The 24,880-nt window shown below is 37.8% G+C and overlaps 1 protein-coding gene across 6 annotated transcripts in view; it reads right to left on the bottom strand.

The window, feature by feature from the left end:
- The window catches only part of Sim (bHLH transcription factor single-minded), a 41,171-nt gene that overhangs the window by 5,679 nt on the left and 10,612 nt on the right, over nt 1–24,880 (bottom strand). For 5 of the 6 annotated variants that reach the window (XR_011734313.1, XM_071792923.1, XM_071792914.1 and 2 more), the window contains 6 exons: nt 7,781–8,118; nt 5,778–5,873; nt 5,507–5,596; nt 4,938–5,159; nt 1,848–2,059; nt 443–549 (listed from right to left, as the gene is read on the bottom strand). Coding sequence is in view for 5 of the 6 variants with exons in the window: in XM_071792892.1 (XP_071648993.1) it covers nt 443–549; nt 1,848–2,059; nt 4,938–5,159; nt 5,507–5,596; nt 5,778–5,873; nt 7,781–8,118 (1,065 nt within the window). In the remaining variant the exon portion in view is untranslated. The remainder of the gene's footprint in view (nt 1–442; nt 550–1,847; nt 2,060–4,937; nt 5,160–5,506; nt 5,597–5,777; nt 5,874–7,780; nt 8,119–24,880) is intronic. The other variant, XM_071792905.1, reaches the window with a different exon arrangement.

Genomic DNA, 24,880 nt, shown 5'->3' with positions numbered 1-24,880 from the left:
GTGTTATTATTCAGACAGAAATAGGTGACCTTTAAATCGGGAAAACACGAGCGAAAATGTAAAAGCATAATCTGCGAAAAGCAGAGAGATGCTGCGGCTGGTAATCGCACACGTAAAAAGAAAAGTCGGATGAAACCTTTTTTATCAATAAATATTTTCGGCAAAGATATCCATGTTAATCCAAAATGAAACATTGCAAGCTGAAGATTACAAAATAGATTTGCAATTTGTTAGATAGATAACTAGGAAGGGAAAAATCTAATTAAATTAAATTGACGAGAATACAGCTACATTAAATTGATAACAAAACATAAATTAAACATTCTCTGCTTTTATCACTAAACAGATTGTTATAAATGATAGCAGATGTTAGGATATTAGTGAAATTACTTTATTCGTCCGATAATGAATTGCATCTAATAACACATAATGAAATACTTACAAACATGATGAGCATGTCGCAGCTGCAGAACGTCGCATGTGTGCACGTAGTGGTATAACGTTTTCTCAATTAGGTCCGGTGGATCGTAGCCCGTTAATTGAGCGACTCTGTAACAACACCCAAGACACCATATACATAATACCATATATCTATCTCCTCTTTAGCGAGTTACTTTCTCCGTTTCGCCCAATACCAACCCGCGTATATCAAAAAGCTTATATACATATTATATTTTCTCTAAAAAGAATTATTAAAAAATTTTCCCTGAGAAGTATATTTTTATTTAAATAAAATATCATTTTTTTATTTTCATTTCAATGCAATTTTGTCGTAAAGGGATGCGTATATTGTGTAAATTGTGTAAAATACTACCGCGGTTATTCCCCGTGTAACTCGCTGCACCCGATATCACTCACGCAGCGTTCCAACGCGGAGATACAGTCCAAAAGACCACAGAGGATAGGTCCGCTCTCCGCTGATCGCTTTCCGCGGATCGGGGCTTGTTTTCGTCGGGATTTACGGTGCGAGCGTCGCGAGTTTGCACAATCCGCGTGAGCCGATTCCGATCGACGGTATGTATAAAATTTCATCGCGCGCTTCTATCCGCGCTATATTTATACTGCGTCACGTGTTCGTTCCCAGTACAAGCGAGCGGGTGTGTATAGGGCTCGCCGGGACCGCCGGTGGTGGATATTTATTTGCCGTGGATGGAGAGGAAAAAAAAGAGGATACGCGGCAGCACGGTAACACGAAACTGATTTTAATGGCCGTATCCCTCTCAACCGGGGGCAATGCGCGGGCCTTCCATCGAAATATTAATGGCGCAATACGACACCCAACTATAATTACATTGGAAATAAATAATCCACTGTGTCCCGGTGCTCGAGTCAACACCGCTCGCTTCCTCCAGCAGCGCGAGGAGATCCGGAGAAAAAAGATTTATTCAAGAAATAGTGTTTTTTGCTGATTATAAATTTTATACACAGATATAATAATGTTAATATATTTATAATTAATTTTAGTATTATAACTATATTCGTATCTTTATAGTAGACACATAATTCTCTAGTTGATTTGTTTTAACTGAGAGACTTTCACGTTTGGAAGCTATTTTAATCGACCAGTTTCTATTTATTTATTTTGCAATTAATGACAGAGAAAGAAAAGGGATGATGCGTAGCTCCATGCGGAAGCGATCGACTTATAAGACGGTTACAGAATTTAATCCCGATCTTTATCCCATGTATGATGAATGATAACCTTCTTTGGAAATTCTATTGTACATTACGTATTGTACAGAAGTAAACATGAAAGCGATTTTGTATAATAATAGCCATCAGAAATTTTATAATTTTTTAAAGAAAATATTGCAAGAAATTTATATATATAAATATAAATATCTTACCTTGCATCGAGGAATATGAGCTTCAGATCGAGCGAAGCTCGAAACATGAACATGTTGTGATGCAATTTAATCTCGGTTATGGAACTCGTCGGCAGCGAGTGGCCGACCGCCATTAAACCGACATTACGGATGCATCGTCCGACGCCGTCCTCATATTCGGATCCGATGGGAGCCTCCACGATGCATTTTAAATAGCCGGAACAGTGTATGACCTAAAAAAATCAAATCAAAAAGGTCGCTGATATATGTTTCGCTTTTTCGAAAATTTCTCAAAGACATACAATCTTTTAGAATCTCTCAAATTATACAACACGTCAAATTTTAACAACAATAACTTGTCTACTTTAAGTAGAAAATTGTGTGAAAAGTTACCATTGTGAAAATTCTATATATTTGATCTTCATAAAAAAACCCGAATTTTTTTAAATTAAAATTTTATTTGAATACTTTTTAATACTGCTTAAAGATACCCTGAGAGAGGATGGGATGAAAGAAGTTTCTTCTCATCCTTTATTCTTATCTTTAGCGGTATTAAATTTTAAGCAGTATTAAAAAGTATTCAAGAAGAAAGTATCTAGAAAGAAATACGCTTTATTGCTTTGTTAATACTCTCTTTTTACGTGCCATTCTAATAAATTTTTATAGCGCGTAACACGTCGTCGCATTGCGTGCATACTTGCAATTTGAGATGCATTCGCGACGTTATTCCTTGACCGAGAGCATAAAGTACGTGGTGATACTTGAGTGATATACCCTCGCGAGCCGCGGCTGAAGTACGGATGCTCGCGCAGAACAACGGAAAATTAACAATTCCTGCTTAATTGAATGACTGATGACGCGATGCGTAAAAAGTCTCGCTGAACATCACGCTCCGGTCTCGAGTGCCGGGCGAATTTGTGAAGCAAATAGGCCCCTTATTATGCCCGCGTTGCATACATTATCTCATATGCAATTCCGGTGCATTGGCGCGCATCGCGGCGCGAGAGGGAGTTAAAGAAGAGCGGAGTTTGTGAGACGAGGGCGGTCGACCACTTTTAATCTCACCCCGGTAGCGGATCTCACGCGTGTCTGATCGAACAAAGCAAGCTAAGTCTCGAAAGGCTCTTTAAAACATCAAAATGGTGCAAGTTTGTCTCCAAATTACGATGTACTTGAATTTATTTTAAATTGTGTTTTTAAGACAAACAGGTGCCAATAAGTTGCATCGTGAAGTCGAGGCTAATTTAACGAGACTCTGTAATAATTCTCAAGATTTATCGGTATTATCCTAAGATGGGACACTCGGAGCAGGTTCTCTCTCCGTTCTCACTCGAATTTCACGCAATCGTTAATCCGTACATTTCCGTTCGCGCGTCGACAAAAGAAAAGCCAACTACAATCCGCCTTTGTGCGTGTGTAAGTACCATAGGGATAAGCTCGCCCTAGCCCCAAAACTCTCTCGGTTGATCTAACAGCTCGCTGGGGGTTGCATTCATGACTATGCTCGACACCATTGGGGATCTTTATGCGCGATTTCGTCGAGGGTTACCGTCATCGTAGTACCACGGTTTGAACGAGCTATTTGTCAAACATTTTCCTCCACGAGGAAACTGCCTTCCTCGGTTAGCAAGTGCAAGGTATATTCGCAGGTCCCTTCACCTTCTCTCGTCTCCTCCCTTCGCTTCAGAACAATAGCGTCGTCGTTATTGCCCGAGCATATGTCGAAAGTTTAGTGATACCCGGGAGAGGATAATATGAGCAGTTTTACTCGATTTCGGAAAATTAAGGCATCGCCGTTCATAAATCGGGATTAGTGTCTATACGCGATTTTTCGCATTTTCACGACAAATTGCGTAAATCTGATTAATAGTTTCGACAGTGTAACATACTGACTGAAATTGATTCTTGCTGCACACATATTTATGGTTTGTTTGAAAAAGCGAATAGTGGAAGAAAAATTATTTTTATTTTATCTGGATTTTATTTTTCAGATACCTATTAAATTTCACGCGTACATAATAACATGATATAATTTAATATTATTTATTGTATAATATATGTATCTATAATATTGTATAACTTCAGTCATTTTCTTTAATTAATTTACGAGTTAGGGGCTTATTAACAGTATTAATCAAAATTTACTTAATGAATTAATTTAAAAATTATAAGATAAAAAAGCTAAAAAATCAAGGTGAAATTTATCACAACTTACACTCTATTTTTATCATTTTTATCCATTATTTTAGAAAAATTATAAATGTTACCATTACTCTACTCTTAAATACAGGTATATATAGGTATACAGTTAAATATAGGTATAATGTGGTTTTTGTTTATAAATTTTTTGTAAAACATTGATATATGTGTTAAAAATAATCGATAAATCGTTGAAAATGATTAAAAGAAATAGATGAAAAGCATAGCATTTTTTCTAGACAGACTGGATACGAGCGAATTTTACCATCTGACCGATGCGTTTCCTTTACGACTGAACGTGACTGTGACAATTGCGTCCCTACTTAGCTGATCAAACTTTATCTCTTATTTAGCATTTGGTTTTGTAATTATATATACATATATATATATATATATGTATATAGTAAAAGAATACTAATCGCGCAACTCGTATCCTTCCATTAATCTCTTTCAGTCTCGGATTATACAATAGAATAGTGAAACTATCGTATATTTAACTTGCTCTTTTCCGTCTTTTTTTCTCTCTTGTTTCTGTAAAAAGGACTACTTTTCTGTTCTTAAAACTGCCGTAAGCTTGTCTAAAAAAATTTTTTTACTTATATTTAAAAAAAACGAGATTCTCAAGACATTTTCTTTTGCTTAATACTTATTTTATCTTTACTATAATAATAATTAATAAAATTATATAATCCAAAGTTACAATGTACGTGGAATTCAAAATCTTTTTCGACCGTGACTGATAATATTTTGAACAATTTTTTGATCGAGTGTCAAGATGTACATACATACGTACATAATAGTAACTTAATAATTTTAAGAAACTTTAAATGTGTGTGCTATCCCCGAGGACGTTTGATATATTAATTGGGCATTAATTTAACATTTTATGAAAATTAATTTTTTCTTGTTTACCTTGTATCCTTCCGTGACAAGACCCGCGTTCCTTTTCGCTAGGATGCACTTCATTCTGAGGAGAAAGGCACGTTCCAGCTCGATCTCACCTCGCGAATTCGGTGGCGGGAATGTGAAACCCGCCAGATCCGCAGGGCTCTGCGGAAGATTCAGCACGGAAACCATCTCGTTGCGATCTTCCGGATAAATGTACTCGAATATGCTGTTTCCCGTTAATTCCACCTGCACATACGAACAGTTTCCGTCAATAGTTTCCGGATTAACGTGGACTTCCATTACCTGGCGTAGCAATGTAACATATACACACAACGATGTAATAATACGATACACACAACACATAATAATGCAATTTTGCGCGGGAAATTTTATTACAAATTATACATGCAAGATATTTTCAATATTATTCATTTATTTGTTTTCATATTTTCTTGACATTTACATATTCAGAGATACGTAGTTGTTTAAACATAAACGTAATTGCGTAAGTAAATGTTGAATACATTTTTTCCTCAAAAAATTGCCAAAATTGAATTATTAATTAGTGAAATAAATGAGGGGATATCTCCCACCTGCGACAAACCTAAGTGCACGCTAGCGGTCTCGCTTATGTACATAATTTTCCCGTCCGGTGCCACGACGAAGATGAACCCGTCCAGTGTCTGCAGTCAGAAATAGCCTGTTATCACAAGGTTAATTCACGACTCATGTGAATTTATTAGATATTTTTACGCCGTAAAATTTTTTAATTTTCCGCAAGCTGAGAATTGTATTCTAGATTTATATTTGTCTTTATTAATCGGTGAAAGAGAGAGAGAGAGAGTAAAAGTGACGATCACTCACTTGTAAGAGATGCGAACCCAGTTCCTTGATGGTGGTCTCTAAGGGATTGTTGGGCGGTGGCACGGCACCCCATTCGTCTCCGAGACCTGAAAAAAACTTAATTAAATCAATCTTCTGCTTTTAATATCGAGCGAGAACACAGGCCTGTTTGAAAATGTATGCTTTCTCTTGGTGAAATGTATTGATTATTGCGACTGATGTTCATTTCTACGAATGTAGATTAACTTTAATCTCGGTGTAACTCACTTTTATATATTTTTTTAAATTTTTAGAACTAGAAAACGACAAAAAGTAAATTAAACTGAGATTAAAGTTAATCTACATTGGTAGAAATGAACATGACGCATACACGTCATATACAAATTTTACTGAATTTACACTTTTCAAGTTATCATTACTAATTTTCATAAATAACAATGTTCAACAAAAAAATCGTTTCTATTTCTCTTAAGTATTATTTAAGACACATTAACCGTCAGAAACCGAAAGATTAAGAGACACGCAAATTTAAAAACCGGCTTTTGAATTATCAAAACGTATAAAAATACCCGTCAAAATTAGAAGAAGCCGAAATCTAATTTGATAAGAGAAATCACTTTTGCTTTTATACTGAAGTAAATTTCAGTAGAATTATTCATGTCACGTACTATATGTTCATATTTGAGTGTGACATTTCAAACGTCGTGTATTCTAGAGCATATTTCTCTCAAGTTTGATTATCGACTGACATATTTCTTGGAAGAATCGTCGATCATGCTGTTTCAATACACGACACGTGTCAGATTTTACGATTTTATCTTTATTATTATGTCAACGTACAATGGCGCACGTTTGACAGACAGCTCGATCCATCTCGAAGAAAGAAACTGTCTCAGTTCAATATCCTTCGCTATCACCGCGTTACATCGAGAATTTTACATTGGAATCCATAACAAGCATGAAGCTTGGGATAGAACGTGAGGAATTATTAAAAATAGATTCGTCGAGATTTGACGTAACACCGATATTATTTTTAAAGATCACTGTTACAGAAATCGTCATATTTATTAATAAATCATAGATGAGAAGTTTAAAATAGCGACATTACAACGCGTCTCATTTAATATCGATTTCCGACGGTTGTTTTGAATTGTGAAGGGTTAATCTTGCGGTAATAATCGACGAGGCGATCGGCCTCTCGAGAAATTTCACGCTCGCTTTCGACAAAGCGCGCGAGAAAGCGCCCTTAAAAGCGTCGTCGTGAGGACGCCGTGTCTCTTTTTACCCGAGAATAAAGACGGGACGATCGTTCTAGAGGGATGCAGCCACTTGAAATTCAATTCGCCAATGTCGTGAGAGGGGGAATCGAACTGAGGGAGGCCATTGTAACACTATAACGGCCCCCATGCTTTGCTTACAAAGCGTTGGGAACTAACAATGCATTAAGTGCGCAATCACATCCATCTCATCCGATACTATTTGCCCTTTGCGCGTAAGTGTCCGGTTGCTAAATTCATACCAGCCCTATAACAACGGCAAGATAAAAAAAGGCATGATTTGCGGCTATTTATGCTCAATTATGGAGTTTGGATAACGCAATCGTTCTGGTAGGTTCAGATTCATTTCGATAAACAAGTGACATTGTATGCCGTTAAATATTAAAGGATGAAATTTAAACCAATGCCTTGAGTTAAATAACATTTTGTTATTTTTAACTACCATGTGGGTTGAAATATACTATTTTAACACAAAACAGTATTATTTCAACTCCATTTTAGTAGATTTAGTTGAATTAATATTGTTTTAATTAAATTAACGACGTATTGAGTTGGAGCACGTATTGAGTTGGCGATCTATGGGAATGGTTAAAATGACTCAAATTGGTTATAATTTGACACTAACGAATTTAACAGTGTAACTTATGCCGATAAGTATATTATTATTTATTAATCATTATTCTATATATTGATTCGATTTGATAATATAAAAAAAACTCGATTATAACAAATAAAAGCAAGATTTACCAAATGGGCATATTCGTTACCATGAGGAAAGACGGCTCTCATCTTGAGATAACTTGTGGTCAGTCTGATGATGCTGGCCTTGTCCAGTTGTGTAGTAATGGCAGCTGGAAGTGGTAGCAGCTTCGCCAGCTCCAAAAATTCCTGATTCTCCTTAACGCGGCGCGACCGCGCTGCGTTTTTGCTTTTTTCTTTCATCACGATTTCTTGCAGACCACCGGATGTAGTGGAGCTAGCGATGCCGTTCGAATTGTTGTTGTTGTTGTTATTGTTATGATGATAATGATGATGATGCGGATGATGCGAACTCAGATCCAATGTGTCTGAGAGAGGACTGCTGTCTGCAAATAAAAGGAATAATTTTCGTGAAACATGTGTGTCAAACGAATGTGTTTAACGAATTTTATTAGGATTTTATTAGCGTAATTTAATAGCATTGTTATAACTGTCATATACGAACAGATAAATAAATAAATAAATAGCATCTTTTAATTTGCTTAGCAACATTTAATTTTTTAAAACTCTATTTTGAAATTTAATTACATTTTGATTAAATTTTAAATTTGTCTTTATACATTTTGTTATTTCTTGATGAAGTTTTAAAGATTTTTCAGACTTTAAGAAACTTCGAATTTTCAAAACTAAAGAACATACAATATTTCTATCCAAAAGAATATATATTAGTATATTCTATAATATGTATACATATATGTATCTTCTTGCATATGTAACGTTACATTCTTGATCAAAATTGAGGGAAGGTAACTCGTAATTCCTCGATGTTATCGCGCATGTTTACGCACGTCGTTCTTAAGGATAGAACTTAATACGTCAAGAGTGGCATTAAGGGTTTGCGCTCGCGACCAGGGGACTAGACATGCGCAACCTACCCGCCTGCATGTAAAATCGATGCAGCAATAACGCGAATTGCATAAACGACAGCATAAAGTAGTCGCGCTATCAGCGTACCCAGCTGAATTAACTTAACTCCGCTACGCAGAGTTCGAGTCCACGCCCGCCGTAATCGCAATTCATCGTCATCGTTAATGTCGCCGGCAGAAATGCCGATATCCTCGCATTGCTGATAATCGGATTGGAAATCATAGACGTTTGCCCTCGTCTTGTCCTTGTGTTATATATATACAGAAAATGATCACACCTTCCTCGCAATTCAGGAACGCTCCCTATTTGCTTATATCCGTTATATATCTATCTTTGCTAATAAATATCAATTATTGTGAAATATCGTCGCTGGAAAATATTATATTCTCTCATATTATAAGCTATGAAATTTACATGATATGCAAATATTCATATATTGTAATTATATTTTATTATTTCTAAAATAATATGAATATAATGCTTTACACTCGACGTTGCTTGAACCCGATGTGTCAGGCAATGTTGTAAAAATTTCATACAATTTTTTACGTTTCATGTAAATCGCCCTGGATAACCGGGTGTGTCATTGGCCCCGTAGAGATCGGAATTTTGCAGGCGCAATTATTTGTCTTGCAATATTGGCGGTCGTGACTTTATTTCGAAATCACGTTCGAAACTTCCAAGCCGAATTACATTTTTTCCCAGATGAAATAGAACCGTCTCTATAGACACATGGCATATAATCCATAAAATCGAGACTACAAATGTTTTTTTTAATTTTCCATAACTTTGCGGGCACGTGACAAATTTCGAAAGTATAAATCGGCAAAAAACTTACACTCGAAGAGCCTGTACCGTCACGTTAAATTCGCGGGTTTATATCTATGTATTCTATGTAATAAAAATATCTCAAACAAGGAAATAAGGAAATAGAATTCATAAATTGCAAAAAATGTTAAATATGGTTAGTCGTATATCGAACAAAATTTAAAAGATAAAATTATTCGATTAAATTTGCCGTTTGCTCGATATATTATTATACAAAAAATGCACAATTCAGTTACTGAATTTTTTACTATAAATTTAATAGAAGGCCACGATTCAATTATTGAATTTTTGATTATAAATTTAATAGAAGATCTATATACGACCCTATAAAGGACGGATTTACGTGCAATAAAGCTTCAACATTTTTTTCCTTCCTCTTTCACTTATGTGCAATTTAATTCTTCTTACGCACAGTAGATTTTTTTATCTAATATTCTGATACCGATTGCAACCTTTGTCAAGGCTTTCATCAGTCGCTTGTTCTGAATGAACTGATAAGTTTACTCGATTAATGTGAGAAAAAGAGGGTTTTTATAACATGTACAACTTTGGGCTCGTATAGACCTTGTATCAAATTTACAGTTTATAAACGAGGCAATTAATGTTATGCATTTCTATTCTCAAGCACTTCGATTTAAATTACACATGCACTCGCAAGTACGCGTGCGTACAAAATACCTGTAAAACACAGAAATTCATATAAAATTAAATCCCTTAAAAATATCTCACGTTTTAAGTCGGAAGCTGGAGTGAATTCCTCAAGTGCTCTCCAACACGCACGGTCGATGCGAGAGAGATTTTGACCGCGACGTCGTCGTTCGCGAGTGATACGGCGCGGCGCGTAACGACGACGTCGAAGCTCCTCGTTATAAGAAACGAAAGCAAAGGGAGCAAACCGTCATTAAAGCGCCGGCGAGAGAGCAACCTAACGATGTAGCTACCCGGACTTCTTTCGAATGGAAATTTGTTTGAATAATGCATTTTTTTGTCGCTCTATCTCTGCATTCGGTGACGGTTCCGACCGACGCTCAACACTTCTCGATTTCCCTTAGATAAGTATCTTATCATTCTTATCAAGCGCGTAAAATGCGCTCGGTCTTCCTGTTTATTTAAAAAAAGTCATCACTCTGTCATCTCTCTTTCTCTCATTTAAAAAATCTCAAAAATAAAAACGATATAGGGTAAATTCGGGTGAGATGACCTTAGAGGAGAGATGGCCTATTCATACACTGAGAAAAAAAATTTCTTAATTCCAAAAAATATTTAGTCCGATACGAGCAACTAAACATGTTAATTAGTTAACTAAACATTAGTTGTTTCAACAATTATTAAGTTGCACTAAAAAAGGTATAGTGCATTCATGTCAACCTTTAAAATTTTTTAATCAAGAATTAATTAATTTAACTAATGTTTAGTTAAACTAATTAAAATGTTTAGTTGCTCGTATCAGACTAAATATTTTTTGGGATTAATAAATTTTTTTTCTTAGTGTGTTCATTCGATACTAGATGGCGAGCTATTAGATTAAGAGAACATGGGTGGGCATCTCTCTTCTATAGCCATCTCACCCGTGTTTGTCTTATTTGTGTATATGAAGATTGTTATCAAAACATTAGAAAAATCTTCTAGTCAGTTTCGAAGATCTTTCTGTTTATAATTAACATAAATTAAACAGATTATTCAATTGATAACAGCCCGCCAGCTTTTAAGCTTTTAAACGTTAAGTAAATTGAAGGAATGATTTTTCTCGTAGAAAGTAAAAATATAACAAAAATATTGTCACATATCCTTTCAAAGTATCTTTCTTTTCTACGTAGAAATTTATTTTAAAATATTTATTTTGAAAGATTAATCTTTCCTTCGCTGATTTATGAAACACCTAACTCATGAACGTGACAATTCATAATAAATAACTCCAAACGTCGATCGTTAGAAAAATGTCAAACATCAGTTAAGAAAATTACCAAACGGAAGCGTTCGCAACATCGCGATGAATTTGCGTGTGCATTATTCCGCTACCAGGAAGTATCGTTTCCAAGATAATGCGCATAACTGAACAGTTATCCTTTTTTTCGCGCATTCCCAGAAACCGCGCTCAAACATTCGTTCGCGCTCGTTGCATTACTGGGAAAACTGCAGGCCGTCGCGTCGGTGACGAACAGGTCCAAGGAAAAGTGACTCCACACTCCGAGAATAAGTTGCTTCCTCGTTGGCCGGTCTCGGTATCATATACTTCCATATTGCGATCACAAGATCGAGAACTATTATTAAGAACTATCGTCGGTGAAAATTAGAGAACACTTCTGACCAAAGGCGCCATTTTGTGGCGATGCTTGAAACACGTGCGCATTCCTATACGAAATTGATTAGTTAAAGGATGAAAATTATTCACGATTAAATATGCGTCAAAAAATTATACACGAGAGTTTACATATATTAATAAAATTAATATTGTATTAACGATCGGAGGTTTTATTTAAAATATCAAACAAAAGATTTTTTAAATTTAATTTTATAGTGTTAATTGTATATATTTATATAATATTATTAGATATTGTGATTTGAGTTTCTTTCGAGATTAATCAATGTAAGAATTGATCGGAATTTAGCTTTTTATATGCAGATTTGCTTTCAGTTTTATTTATCTTTATTTTATTTATTTATTTAGAAAAAGAAAGAGAAAAGTCTTTCAGTTTTATTCTGTTCAGTTAGATTTGTTTTTCCTTGTTTTTATATTTGCGTCTTCTTGTAACAGAACGTATAACGAGAAGAATTACTACTAAAGCCGTAAACTTATATAATATATCCGAATAATTTAATACTAAATTACTTGAAATTATTTTCATCCATTTATCCAAGTATGAACAATCGCATAATTCCGATTTTAACGATCCAAAAAATCTAATTTTTACAAATCCGTGGATTCAAGAAATTTAATTACTCTACAGAGATGATAACACAGTACAATGTACCAAAATTTACTTAAAATAAAAATAAAAATGAGAAAAAAAATGAAATTATTTTTGCTCATTTTTATTTTTGCTTGTATTTTATAGTCACACAATAAAAAATTTACATTAAAAATCTTATACATTATTAATTTTTTGGTGAGAAATATCCTTATTTATTTCGAATATGTAAGTCTTTTTCTTCACACAGATCAACGAAGTTTTAAAAGTACTTTTTCCAGGATTAAAAATTTCCATTTTAAAATATGCATGTATTACGCGTGTGACTACAAAGCACGCAAAAATAATATGTTTTTCTTATACTCGCACCGTTATAATCCGAATAACATGAATTGATAAATTTGCAAATTTAAATAAACTAGATTTTTCGGTTGTGGAGCTTATACATATGAGCAACCGAGGAGCAATTATTTTGAATAATTCACGTATTTTTGAATATTCAGAAAAATCTGAATCGTATTTATTATGACGGATCATATGTACATAGTACCTTCCTGATTCTCTTGTTTGTGTCTAATTCTCCAATTTTGGATGTAAGGGTCACTTCTCGAGACAGCCGACCCGCGTCCGTAATTTTCCATCGGTGCCATGTTGCACGCATTCTTCCTATCGCAACTAGCTGAACTCTGACACCACGTAGATCGCTCACAATGTTTTGCACGTGTCGCCGACGACGTTGAAACTACTTAATCATCAGTTCCGAGCACGCGTACGTTAAGAAACCGCTATGACTATCTGCCATTATTGCAATTTCCAAACCACGTGATCCACGACATCGGACGCGCACGTGTCATTGATCGAAGGAATCGATGAATGCCCGATCAATGTTGCACCGAAATTCAAAAAGACTTGATTCGCCGCGATCGATTATCAGAGAATCTGCCGATGTTAACAAGACGACGTGCGAACGTAAAAAAGAGACTCGCTCGTGCGTCGCGCGTTGAACTCGACTAGGGAGCATTCATTTCAGAGCGACTCACTATTCTCTCTTGCCGCTGAACCAATGTCTCCTCTCTGCTTTACCTTACCCTTGCTCATCTCAACCAACGCTGTTTCCCGATGGGATAGGTAAGCTGTGAGAGGCACCACCCTTATTTTAAGCTCCACCCTTGATAGCAGGGTCAGTCCCGGGGAGGGTCAGGAATTCTCCAGTGGGGTGCACGCACGTGCGAACGTTCATGTATGCGCCCTCTCCCCCCCCCCCCGTTTCCTTGAAAAAACCAAAAGAGCAGCTGAAGCCCGAAGGATAATTGTAACAAAACGTTCTTGCCACCGATTTATAATAAAAGTCGTTACCTATTTCAACTCTGCTTTCCAGAAAGGTAAAAGACCTTAGTTTTCCCGCGAAGAAAAATTCACACTCCAATAAAACATTTTTATAAAATATCTAATTATGTTTATTCTTTCGTATATATTACAAAAGATAATATATGATACAATTAAAATGCTTCTCCAAAAAGTTTTATGTTGAAAAAGTTATTCTTTATTATCTTAATGCAACAAAAAAGGGTTTTAAAAAGAGCATTGTAATAACAAACTATACGTTTATCGTAGATAAATTTTGTTTAATCTATAAAATAACACGCATTAGAGTTTATACTTAAAGAGGCATGAATGTAAGATTAATAGTGAAATTAATAGATCTGCTTGTGTATTAGGAAAAACCTGCGAATTGCTTTTCTGCAAAAATAATATTTCGGTTTTGAATAGAAACGGATAAATCCTAAACTAACAGGTAGATAGTACAGATGTGTGAGTGTTCGACCTTTGTTACAGTTTTAAAAGAAGTTTTGAAAAGATTAGGTTTTAGTTGTGAAGATTTTGCAACTTGAAAAGATTAGATCTTAGTTTGAATTTTTAAATCTTCGTTGCAGAATTCTTTTTGGACAGAACTTTCATAATCCGGTTGCACGTGTTTCAAGAAGGCCTTGACAGCGTTATAATCTTGAAGGTTGATGAAGGTGTTTGACTGAGACATGCCGATAGCTACACATGGCTAAATATTTATTTTCTCGAAAACACACAACAACCTGTCAGTAAAAAAATTTTCTGAAAACACGCCAAGATTTCATAGACCGGTATTCAGTCGGTTCTTATATTTGAGACCGCGTCTTAAGTACAATCGCAATCTTAATTAAGATGTTTCAGATTAATAAAATAAGTTAGACACTTTATTACAGTTGCAAGAACATTAATAATCATTTCATCAAATATTTCTGTGTTTTTTCATGAACTCATTTTAATCTATCATGATTATTATTTATTTTCTCCCAATTAGTCGTTGCATTTTTAACATAACGAAACATTTTACAGAGTACAATAAATACAATTTAATATTTAGGAGAATTATGTCACGAATTATGTAATTTTCCTAAGACTTTATTTTTCGTAAAGTAACGATCAGTACTCGTGTAATCAAGAATGCATTGTTGCTTTTCGTTGCTTCGACGTTCCGAGTTCAGAACGTCATTAAATTCTGCGTTGCGCGGCACGATAGAATTTTCACACACAAAGACAAAGAGAATCACGGCAACATCTGATTTATTAATCAGCGCTTTCCGATATAATGTTCACTCGTTGCTCTTTCTCTCTCTTCATTATCAAAATCGCCATTCGTTCGCAGATTTTTACAGTTATTACATACCATTACGACTATAATCGATATCCGGGTATAGTAAGTAAGCGCGGCGAGAGGGAGGATGAGGCAATCCAATTTGCGACCACCGGTATCTGTCCCCGTCGTCCAATTAACGGATCTTTCTTCTAATCTCATGGATTCACCTGGCGCCCGCCCGGATAAATCCCGACCTTTTTGCTCGGATAAAAGAGAAACTGAAGAGGGACAATGCGGGAAGAATGACGTGCAATTATCTAGGTATACGTCGATTGCGCTATATGTGTCGGAAGTGCCGAATCGTCGCGTATATGAAACGAGAAATGGTATTACATTCGATAACGATTACCGATACTGTTGTACATATCGAAATAGACAAAAAGTTCTATCTAAAAAGAATTCCTCGCGCACGAAAAGTTAATGGATTGGGAAAAGGAAATGATGCCCATAATTATCTCTCACCAGATATTTTTTTTTAATTTACGTAGAATGTACACACACGTTTCTTACAATTTTCAATATTGTTACATCATATACGATAAAATGTTTCACAGTAGAATAGAATGCGAATGTCTGGTGGCTTCACGTGTATCACGATATGCAAGGGGAAAAAGCAAGGGAAAAATCGGCCACAAATCTCATGTAAATGTTAGTGCAGTGGGTCGTCGAGAACGGAGAGAGGGACCCGCTTGTAACTTATTATTTTTATCGCGGCATTTCTTATGCGAGGAGGGAAATAAATGGCGACGGCGCAACCGGCGGGAAGGCGCACTATACAGATCGTATGCAGGATGGCAACCCAAGCCATCGTGTCGCTTGGGGGAATCGCCGAAGATTTTTCAGCGCGCGGGACAAAGAACACCCTCCGCGCGTCGATATATACGTCAGGGAGTTTGCGCGCAAATACGCGCGAGAGAGAATATCCGCCGTGTACGCGCGCGAAACAGGCGGAGATAATATTTGCCGGGATTTGCACGCGTGCCCGGCCGTCGGCCGTTATTTTCGTATCGTAATGTGTCCCGCGTCCTATTCTCTTGCCGCCGCGCGGGATGAGGCCGCGTATCCGTGAGAAATGACACATCCGCACGCGCGCGATCCCGCGCCGCGAAGCGCCGTGTCCATATTCTGTGCGCGCGAACCAGGGTAAATAGGTGTTATGCATCCCGCGCCGGAATCGCGCCGGTGTTATCGAATTAGAGAGACTACGTGCTTGCCACTCGCTATCATCCGGCGCCCCATAAATTCCCATTACGCGACGCGCGTCCGATCAACCTGTATCCACAATTACATTTTCACTGCTTTTTTTAGTTTTCTTTATTTCTTATTTTCGAAATAGATCCAGCGGCGAGTGGCCTGAATCTCGACAAAATGGTCGAAAACGATTGAAATTATCGCGGTGTTTAATTATTCTACACTTGCTTAATTATGTCAGGCTACTTATTTGAAGAAACAGCCGTCGTTGAATCTTTCTTATTTTTCTTTCACCGTGTTCTGTTTTAATTAATTCAATGCGTCTCTATTCTCCCTCCCACATAACCTCAAGTTAAAATATAATCACACAGGGTTGTACTCGATAATTTAACTGCAATGAGAGATTCAAGAATAAAACTTTATTAGGATTTACCTATATTATTTCTATTGTAATTGCAATGAGAGATTCAAGAGTAAAACTTTATTAGGATTTATCTATATTATTTTATTGTAAACTCTCTTATTACGGAAGAACAATTTAGACGCATTAAAAAATATCAATATGAGTATGTAAATTCGTGTCCGTTTCAATTATTCACTGTGATATTTAGTGAGAAATTTTTTCCTTCACAATTTCTCTCTTTCGAACTTGGATTACGTTATACAGGATAGGGTCGTTCTACTTCGCGCTGTTCACGAAATGTTCAGATCTCTCGGCCCAAATCGTGAACAAAACATCGTCGATCGTTGATGTCGCAGGTAAATGTCGAAGTTACGACCTACAGCAACTTTTACGCGTTAATATGCGCAGGCACACACGATGCTGCTGTGCCGTATACAATCGCTGAATGGATTTCGGCCTCCGGTCTTTCGACCGATCGGGGATGATGAATTGCGCGCGCTCCCGCGCGGCACCCTTATCTTTTTGCCGGATTTCCGAGACGGGGGACGAGGTGAGGGCGTAACGGCGTACCAGAGAAATATCCTGGCTGGCTGGCATTGCCGATAGAGAATGGGCGACGCCATAGTCGAAAATGTAGGTGAGACCGAAGTTAAGCCCCAGCGGAGTTGCAAGCTCGCGCCCGTTCGCGTTGCATTCAGTCGATCACGTACGAAAACGATCAAGGCATTTCCTGCCGAAACTGCTACTGCTGCGCAGAAAATTGGAATGCAGCAAGATAGATTTATGTTAAACTCGTCCTTTCAGAGATAGCCGCGCTTTTCAGGACGCACCTGAACTATTTCACAAAGGCATTTTTTTTAATTCTTGATTGAGAAACGATCTTCGTTTTGCGGTTTTCTGGTATCTCGGGGTATTCTGTCACTTGAAATATGCTCGCATATATACGGTAAGAGCAGTCACTTTTCAAGATGATTCATACAACATAAAAACGAACAATCTAATATTTTCTGCGTAAGCTAAGAATTTTACGAATTGTCCTTTACTTTCCAACGTTTCGGTTCAACAGCGAATTTCGATTTATTTTATATAACTGTGCGTTTAATCAACGAGTTCGAAAAAGCAATTCTATATATAGAACTACTAACATAAGTAACTACAAGAATATATATTTTTCATAAATCCTTTATTCGCCGATGTACACATCATGATTCATTCTTCAACCTATTATCCTTCAAACAAATATGTTTGTCGAAATTAATGAGCTAACTGAAATTCTTTATTGCAAAATTCTTTTACGAATACGTAAACCTGCCCTAGAACTCGCCTAAGTTTGACTAATACATTCTAAAAAAAATTAGTTCAATTTTTTTAATATTAAATATTCCACACTATTATCTATTATCTATTATATAAGACACTTCGTAAAAAAATATATTTGTAGCCTACTTTGATGTACAATACGTTGTCCCGGCCTCGTTAACCCCATTTTGATTTCTACGTCGACATCGATGACATAAGATCCGGGACGGCGGCCCAAATTATTAGCATACTGCGTGTCCCGGCATACAACGCGAAGTTTATGCCGAAAATACGCCGCGCCGTTAGCCGCGTCGTAGCTGTCGCGCTAAAAGAACAAACAACCGAATCGCCAGATTTCATCCCCCGCCGTCGCGTCGTCGTCGTCTCGATCGAGCGGGCGCGATACCCGATTTGTCCCGTCCCCGGCGGTCGTACAATATGTAGTGCTCGCGTCGGCTTTAAGGGATGTGTCTGCGAGAAGAGCGTTCGCCAGATGCGCTGACGCCCGCATTAATATACATATTTATTTTTTTTTTCCAAAAGTATACGACTGCTTTGTATTATTTGGATATTAATTATTTATTCAATGCGGGTGAACAACGTTAACTAAATGACCATGAATTCGTAATTGTGCTAATCGAGATCGGAGAGTTGTTATCAAACTGAAGAACAATTATTGTCAAACACTGACCGAGTTGTAGCCCGGAGGATATTTCATATATTAATCTCATACTCGAGAAAGATTTTAAATTATTAAACGTTAACGGATTTTTCGGCGGATAAAGCTTTAAATAAGAAAGATAACGAAGTTCCATTCCTCCATTAATTTTATGAGTGGATTTTACTTTAATAGAATTTTAATCTCAGATTTAATTACGTTACGGGATAGTTAACGCTGAATATTAAAGGAGATACGAATAAGGTCTCCAGTTAATTAGACTCTCTCGAGAGAAAAATCGATTCCGAAATCGAGAAACATATAATCCCTTTTTAGGGCCTGTCCTATGAGAAGGGCCACTTCAGTTCATTACTTTCTCACAGACAACTGTCCAGGATATGTGTATCAGATGACGATTCGCGACATATACGCTGATAATACTATCGTTCTTGTCACGCGGCGCATTCCTCAGACAGATAATTCCGTCCGTATTCGAGTTGCACTCGCGTGTACTCGCGCGTGGAGTGCGCCCCGGCACTCGGTGATACCAGGAACCACGTTCATCTCGGGCGACTCGCCCATGTTTTTCTTGCATTGTGCTGACCACGTATGATCCCAAGAGACGACGTATATACGGGCCCGGCGTTGCCAGCCACGACCACAGGGTGGATGTAGCAGCGAATCGGATCGTTTGAGGGACATTTTTCGACGCGTTTTCCTTCTCCGATGAAAAAGTGACGTTTATACATCGCTTACCTTCTAAATGTCAAAATTTATATATATATATATATTTTTTTTTAGATACGTCAAACGACACAATCTAGCTGACTGTTAACGAATTATCACGAAAATGGTAAATTTTGACAGATATAAGGCCACTTAAGGAAAAAGTTGCCGATTATCGTTGTCAACGTTTGTGTCATTGGCGATTCCATATCTGGACACATCTCTTGTAACTCGATATTTCTCACATTCGCGTCTCGAATTATAATTTTCTCGCGTCGAGCTTCGGAGATCGGCAACGTCGCCGTGTTTGCACGTGTTGCACTCCGACACACGGTAGACGGTACAACGTACCCGAGAGACCTCCTTCCGCCCCCTCCCTATCATATTTTTTTTTCTCTCACTTCGACGTGCACTCCACTTAGAGTTACAATGTTGCTTGTGAACTGGCAAACACCGTCTCTCGTGAAGCCGGGGCGCGACGTGAGCAGCGCGCGTGCAACCCGCAATTCTACACGCGCAACTCGAATTTCCACGCGTCTTTCGTGCACGCCGTCTCGCGCGACAAAGCCGCTCTCACGCGAAACGTGCGAGGGCCCCGAAGAAAGAAAATAAAGCGACTCGCGTCAACGCGCTTGAAAATCGACGACGCGTGACGCGAATGTTGCACACAGCCGCGGTGGCGGGCTAATTAAATCTGCACGAGTATCGGTGACGAGAAAGGGAACTTCTTGCAACAACGCGAAAGTATCACCTGACAAATTAGTTTCTTCTGAGAAAGCCGGTATAAAGTATCGTTTCTGAATTCATGGGGCAAAATTCAAGGATGCCCCTCCTGACCGAAAATCAAACAGTTCCTCCACGTTTCGATATTTGATAATTTTACGCATTCGCTTATGACTACCAAAGCGAGATTTTTTAAATTGACAATTGCGTGCAATGAAAATAAAACGTTTTTGGGAAATTAATCATATAATTACGCGTTTGAGGCGATGTTTTATTTAATTAAAACGCGAGAACAACTCGCGTGGTATCGTGAGTAAAAAAAAAAACAAGGTTTACGCGGAATAACAGCGATTTAACCTTGAATAGATTGTCTTGCGAGTGTTGTAGATTGATACGAGGGTGCAACTAAGCGTATTTTGTTGCATTTTGAAACGGGAGAGAACGAGAGAGCGCCACGGCTGATAGGTCGCGTAGTTTATTGATCATGAATTCGAGCCTGTGTTTAGACGCCAGTATCGCGACGCCCGCGCCGTAACGTGAGAATCGTGCGCCGTAACAGGCCGAGCAGGCAACAGCCGTACCAAATCGTTAAACGGCCTCGTGCCGTGTTTAATTTTTAACTAAACGTCATAACAAACGAATATCTCTCGACTGGCACTTTGTGTTGAGTTCTGGACTCGAGGAATCGCGGGGTTGTATCGCGGGATTTTAAAACTAACTGCCTCTTTCTCTGCGCTCATTCTCTTCTTACAGAATTCTCTCCGGGGGACATGATTCCGCTACCGATTTCTCGAAAAAATATACCGGCATTTAGAAGATAACAACGTGTTACAAAGTTGATATCAAGTAAACGTGATTTATTTCGACAGATTCTCGACGGTGAAAAAAGTAGTCGTTTCGAAAAAGTGCGCGTTGCAATCTATTCTCTCTTTCAATCCTCTCAGATTTCACGGACAATTGTCGACGAAAGTTTTGGGCGACAATTAGCGTAACGAGGAGACCTGTTTTTTTCTTCTATACCCCGCGAGAAATTCTAGCAACCCTATCGAGGGCGAAGTTGCTCGAGGGAGGAAGTCGCGTTCGTGTATCCCTGGGATAGGCGCGTAAACGCGTAACGAACGCATGTAAAGCTCTTGTCAGACAGCACAATATTTCTGGTTTATCTTATCATATAATACTTGCGCGCGTGCGCGAGTGAGAGATTTTTCTTTAAAAATGCATGAGATTTTATTGTAATCCGAATAAAGAATACCGATCTAATATCTTATTATTTGATAAAAAATTAGTTTCTCCTGAAAAAGTAATTATTCGGACAATATTATATTTTATGTAATTAACGCACATAATTATGTATTTCATTATACGTCAATTAATTTAGGAACTCAACTGATTTGTTTATAAATCAATGCATGCTTTTTGAATACACGATAGAAAATCGAGATATATGCATAAAATATTGTTTTTATACGAGATCTTTAGAGTGTACTTATTTTTTATTTAGAAAAATCGTACCGCATGACAAGGGCTTAACATGCATCTTAGAATGGCAAAGAAATGGGAGAGGGAAACATGGGGAAAGTTGATAGGGCAAGAGCTACCCCATCGTAACGAAACAGGGAGAATACAAGCAGCGGAGCAACCCCCTTGAATTGAATGGGGGAGGCCCTTGTCCTTTCATACGGACGCACAGCCCGCCCTTAAACAGCCCTAAACTAAGTCAATTTAGTTTTGACATTAAGTGTGACTGATCGTCCAGGCGTCCAGAATCGTCCTTTAAAATGGCCACCCCAGCGTACAGCGCGGCGCGTTTCGATGGAAGAATAATAAATGTGCGACTTGCAATCGTTGGCTTTTGACGGCGCTTTTAAAATATTTTTCTGACTAAGGAAATATTGAATATAAGGCAAATAATATTGAATAAGTCAAAACGCAGTGTCTTGGAAGAGTCTCTCTCTTTTTCTCTCTTTCTCTCTCTGTTAAATTTTCTTCCATTCATATTTCTTTTGGACAACTTTTGGACAATTTGAAGTTGATTATTCTTAATCAAAATTTAATCATTTGTCGAATTTTTAAATTTTATTATCAGATATTCAGTTAAGGGGTTAGTCTACCCTGAAATAGATGAATTTTCAGGAATTAATTTCAGACAAAATATCGGTGATACATGAATGATTTTTTTTTTCATTATCTTTATTAGGGTTTCAAGAACATGTACAAATTTTTTGGTGTAAAAAAATTTGTACATGTTCTTGAAACCCTAATAAAAATAATGAAAAAAAAAATCATTCATGTATCACCGATATTTTGTCTGAAATTAATTCCTGAAAATTCGCCTGTTTCAGGGTAGACTAATATAACCCCTTAACTCTTCTTGATTATTAATAAAATAAAGTATAAATCGGTTGAAGTAAAAATTAGAATAATTTTACTGTCAATTTTACATTAATTCAGAAATATCTGAATATATTTTAATATATCCTTTGATATAAAAAAACGTTCAATATTGATTTCGCAATCAAACCAATTTCTAAGTTGGCGTTTCTATACGGGAAAGTATTATATAATCAAATAAAGCGAGTGACATTTTCAAGATCAAGCCTTCGTATCTTAGTCAGGACATTTCTACACGTAAAGATAACAATTTAACATCCATCTCTCAATAATCGATCTTCGTTGTTTTCGCATTGTTCGAAAAATTCGCGTACACTTGTAGGTACGCACGAGCACCTTTTGCGGCATATTATGCTTTGCAAAGGACGAACGCGTGACATCATTCGCGGCGGTATGTACGTGCCCAAGTGGAAAACATCCGCGGCACCAATTATCCATTTTTGCACGGAATTATCGCTGGCGACCGAGATAAAGCTGTCCGGCTCGCGATGTATACAAATCATTCGCGACAATTGCACGCAAATTAGTCGCGGATAAGTCCGGGAATTCGTCAACGCCGTCACGTTCAGGATTTTGATCTTACCGATCTTATCGTTCGCGTATTTAAAGTCATACTCGTTTCTCTGTCCCTATATCTGTACCTCAAAAAGTAATAAAGCGAGCAGTATTTTTCTGAGGATCCCCGTATCACACACCATGTTGAATAACTCCTGGGAATAACTGATTATATAATTAGCACGGAAATAAATACATTATTTTTCACTACTGAGAAATATTAAGAGATATATGCATTAAGTAATGATTATACGCACGATTATATATTTTCGTTGAAAAAGAGATGATCTGCGATAGTCCCGATAGTCAAGGAACAAAACGGGACGAGGGTCAACGGGTTGAAGGCGAAATATCGCGACGAAATATTGCGAGGCCCACGCAGGAGCGTGACATCGCGGGAAGAAATCCTTGGAGTGGACACGCGGTGTGCGTATGAACACCGTCACGCCCTTACGACGAAGGGAATGAACACAGAAAACGTAAAAAGGCCGTCCGTGATGCCCGTGACGTCAACGAATCACCAGGCACAAGTCGGGTCAGCTGGCCGAAAGCCAAGCTGTAAAATAATGGCACGTTAGTCCCGGTCCTAATCGCCAGATCGACGTGCCTTAAATTACGGCCTAATAACATTCGTAATAAACGCGAGTGGAATCGCATGCATCCCGCGCGTCGGCATTTTTTAACCCCCATCTGATTTCCCGATATTCGATACGCGGCTCCACTCGCGACATTATATCATTCCCCAGCTATAATATCCGTGAAATCTCGGTTACTTACGATTCAAGCGAACAGCGATGCTTTATTAATTGATTTTGCGTGATTTTTTAAAATTAGTAATGCATATTTATTATTTTGTTCAGTAGGTATTCAAAGAATTTAAATGTATATTAATATTTGGCCTCTAATAGATCATCTTTATAAAGTTGTTGTGCAGTAACTTATAATATATTTCCAGGACTTTTATTAAAATTGCGTTACCAGACGAGAATCTCATCTCTTGTCTGAACAAAATGCCATTATGAAAGATACGACTATTTATTCTCAATTCGCCGAAAGATTTTTTCCTTAATCGTATTTTTAAAGTTATCGACGTCAACGGTCTTGCTAGAGGAAAACGCACCACAATTTTTCACAAAAATCCTGTTTAGTTTATTGTCTTATTTACGAAACGCGCCTATTGTCGGACACCGGCCCGACGACGACTTCTGGCTAAAGTAATTTTCCCTTCGCGGAATCGGCGCAGGTTCGCTCTCGCCGTTTCTTCCTCTTTTTTTTTTCTTCCTCCTCGCTTTGTTCCGCGTGCGCCATCGCCATCGCGTTGATGTATCACGCGGGGTGAGAGGGCGAAAGCGTGGAGGTGATAATAAGCCGTAAAGACTGTGAGACGCATCGGGAATGCGTGAAGTATTTACTCCCCTTATATACTTCGACGGACCGAATGATCCCACCGGGACCGAGACGCGGCGCGGGCCCAATCGCCGCGGCGCGGCCGGACCATAATTCAGCGACGTTATGGCAAAAGAAGATGTCACTCGAGCGCAAGGCACATTACGGGGGTGTCGTTTGATCCTCGGTTAACTGACTCTCTGGGCTGTTGCGTGTAACAGCGCGCACCGTACATCGCGCGATTGTTGCGTATATAAGTTATGCGAACGTGTTACAGCGAATTTTTGATTCTGTCCTTTTTCCGTAGACTTTCATACTTTGCTTATAAGTACTTGATAATTTTAGATAAATAATTTGATAACAGTCGCGAGAACTTGACTTGTTATAAAATGTGAAACTTCGATACGAGAATGTAGAAACGCGTTCGGAATGTTGGAATTAAATTTCGCAAGAGGATCAGCAACGATTTTAACGTACA

The sequence above is a fragment of the Temnothorax longispinosus genome, chromosome 1 (assembly GCF_030848805.1).
Source record: "Temnothorax longispinosus isolate EJ_2023e chromosome 1, Tlon_JGU_v1, whole genome shotgun sequence".
Taxonomy (NCBI): Eukaryota; Metazoa; Arthropoda; class Insecta; order Hymenoptera; family Formicidae; genus Temnothorax; species Temnothorax longispinosus.
Note: the sequence above shows the minus strand (reverse complement) of the source record. Positions and strands in the feature narration are given on the sequence as shown.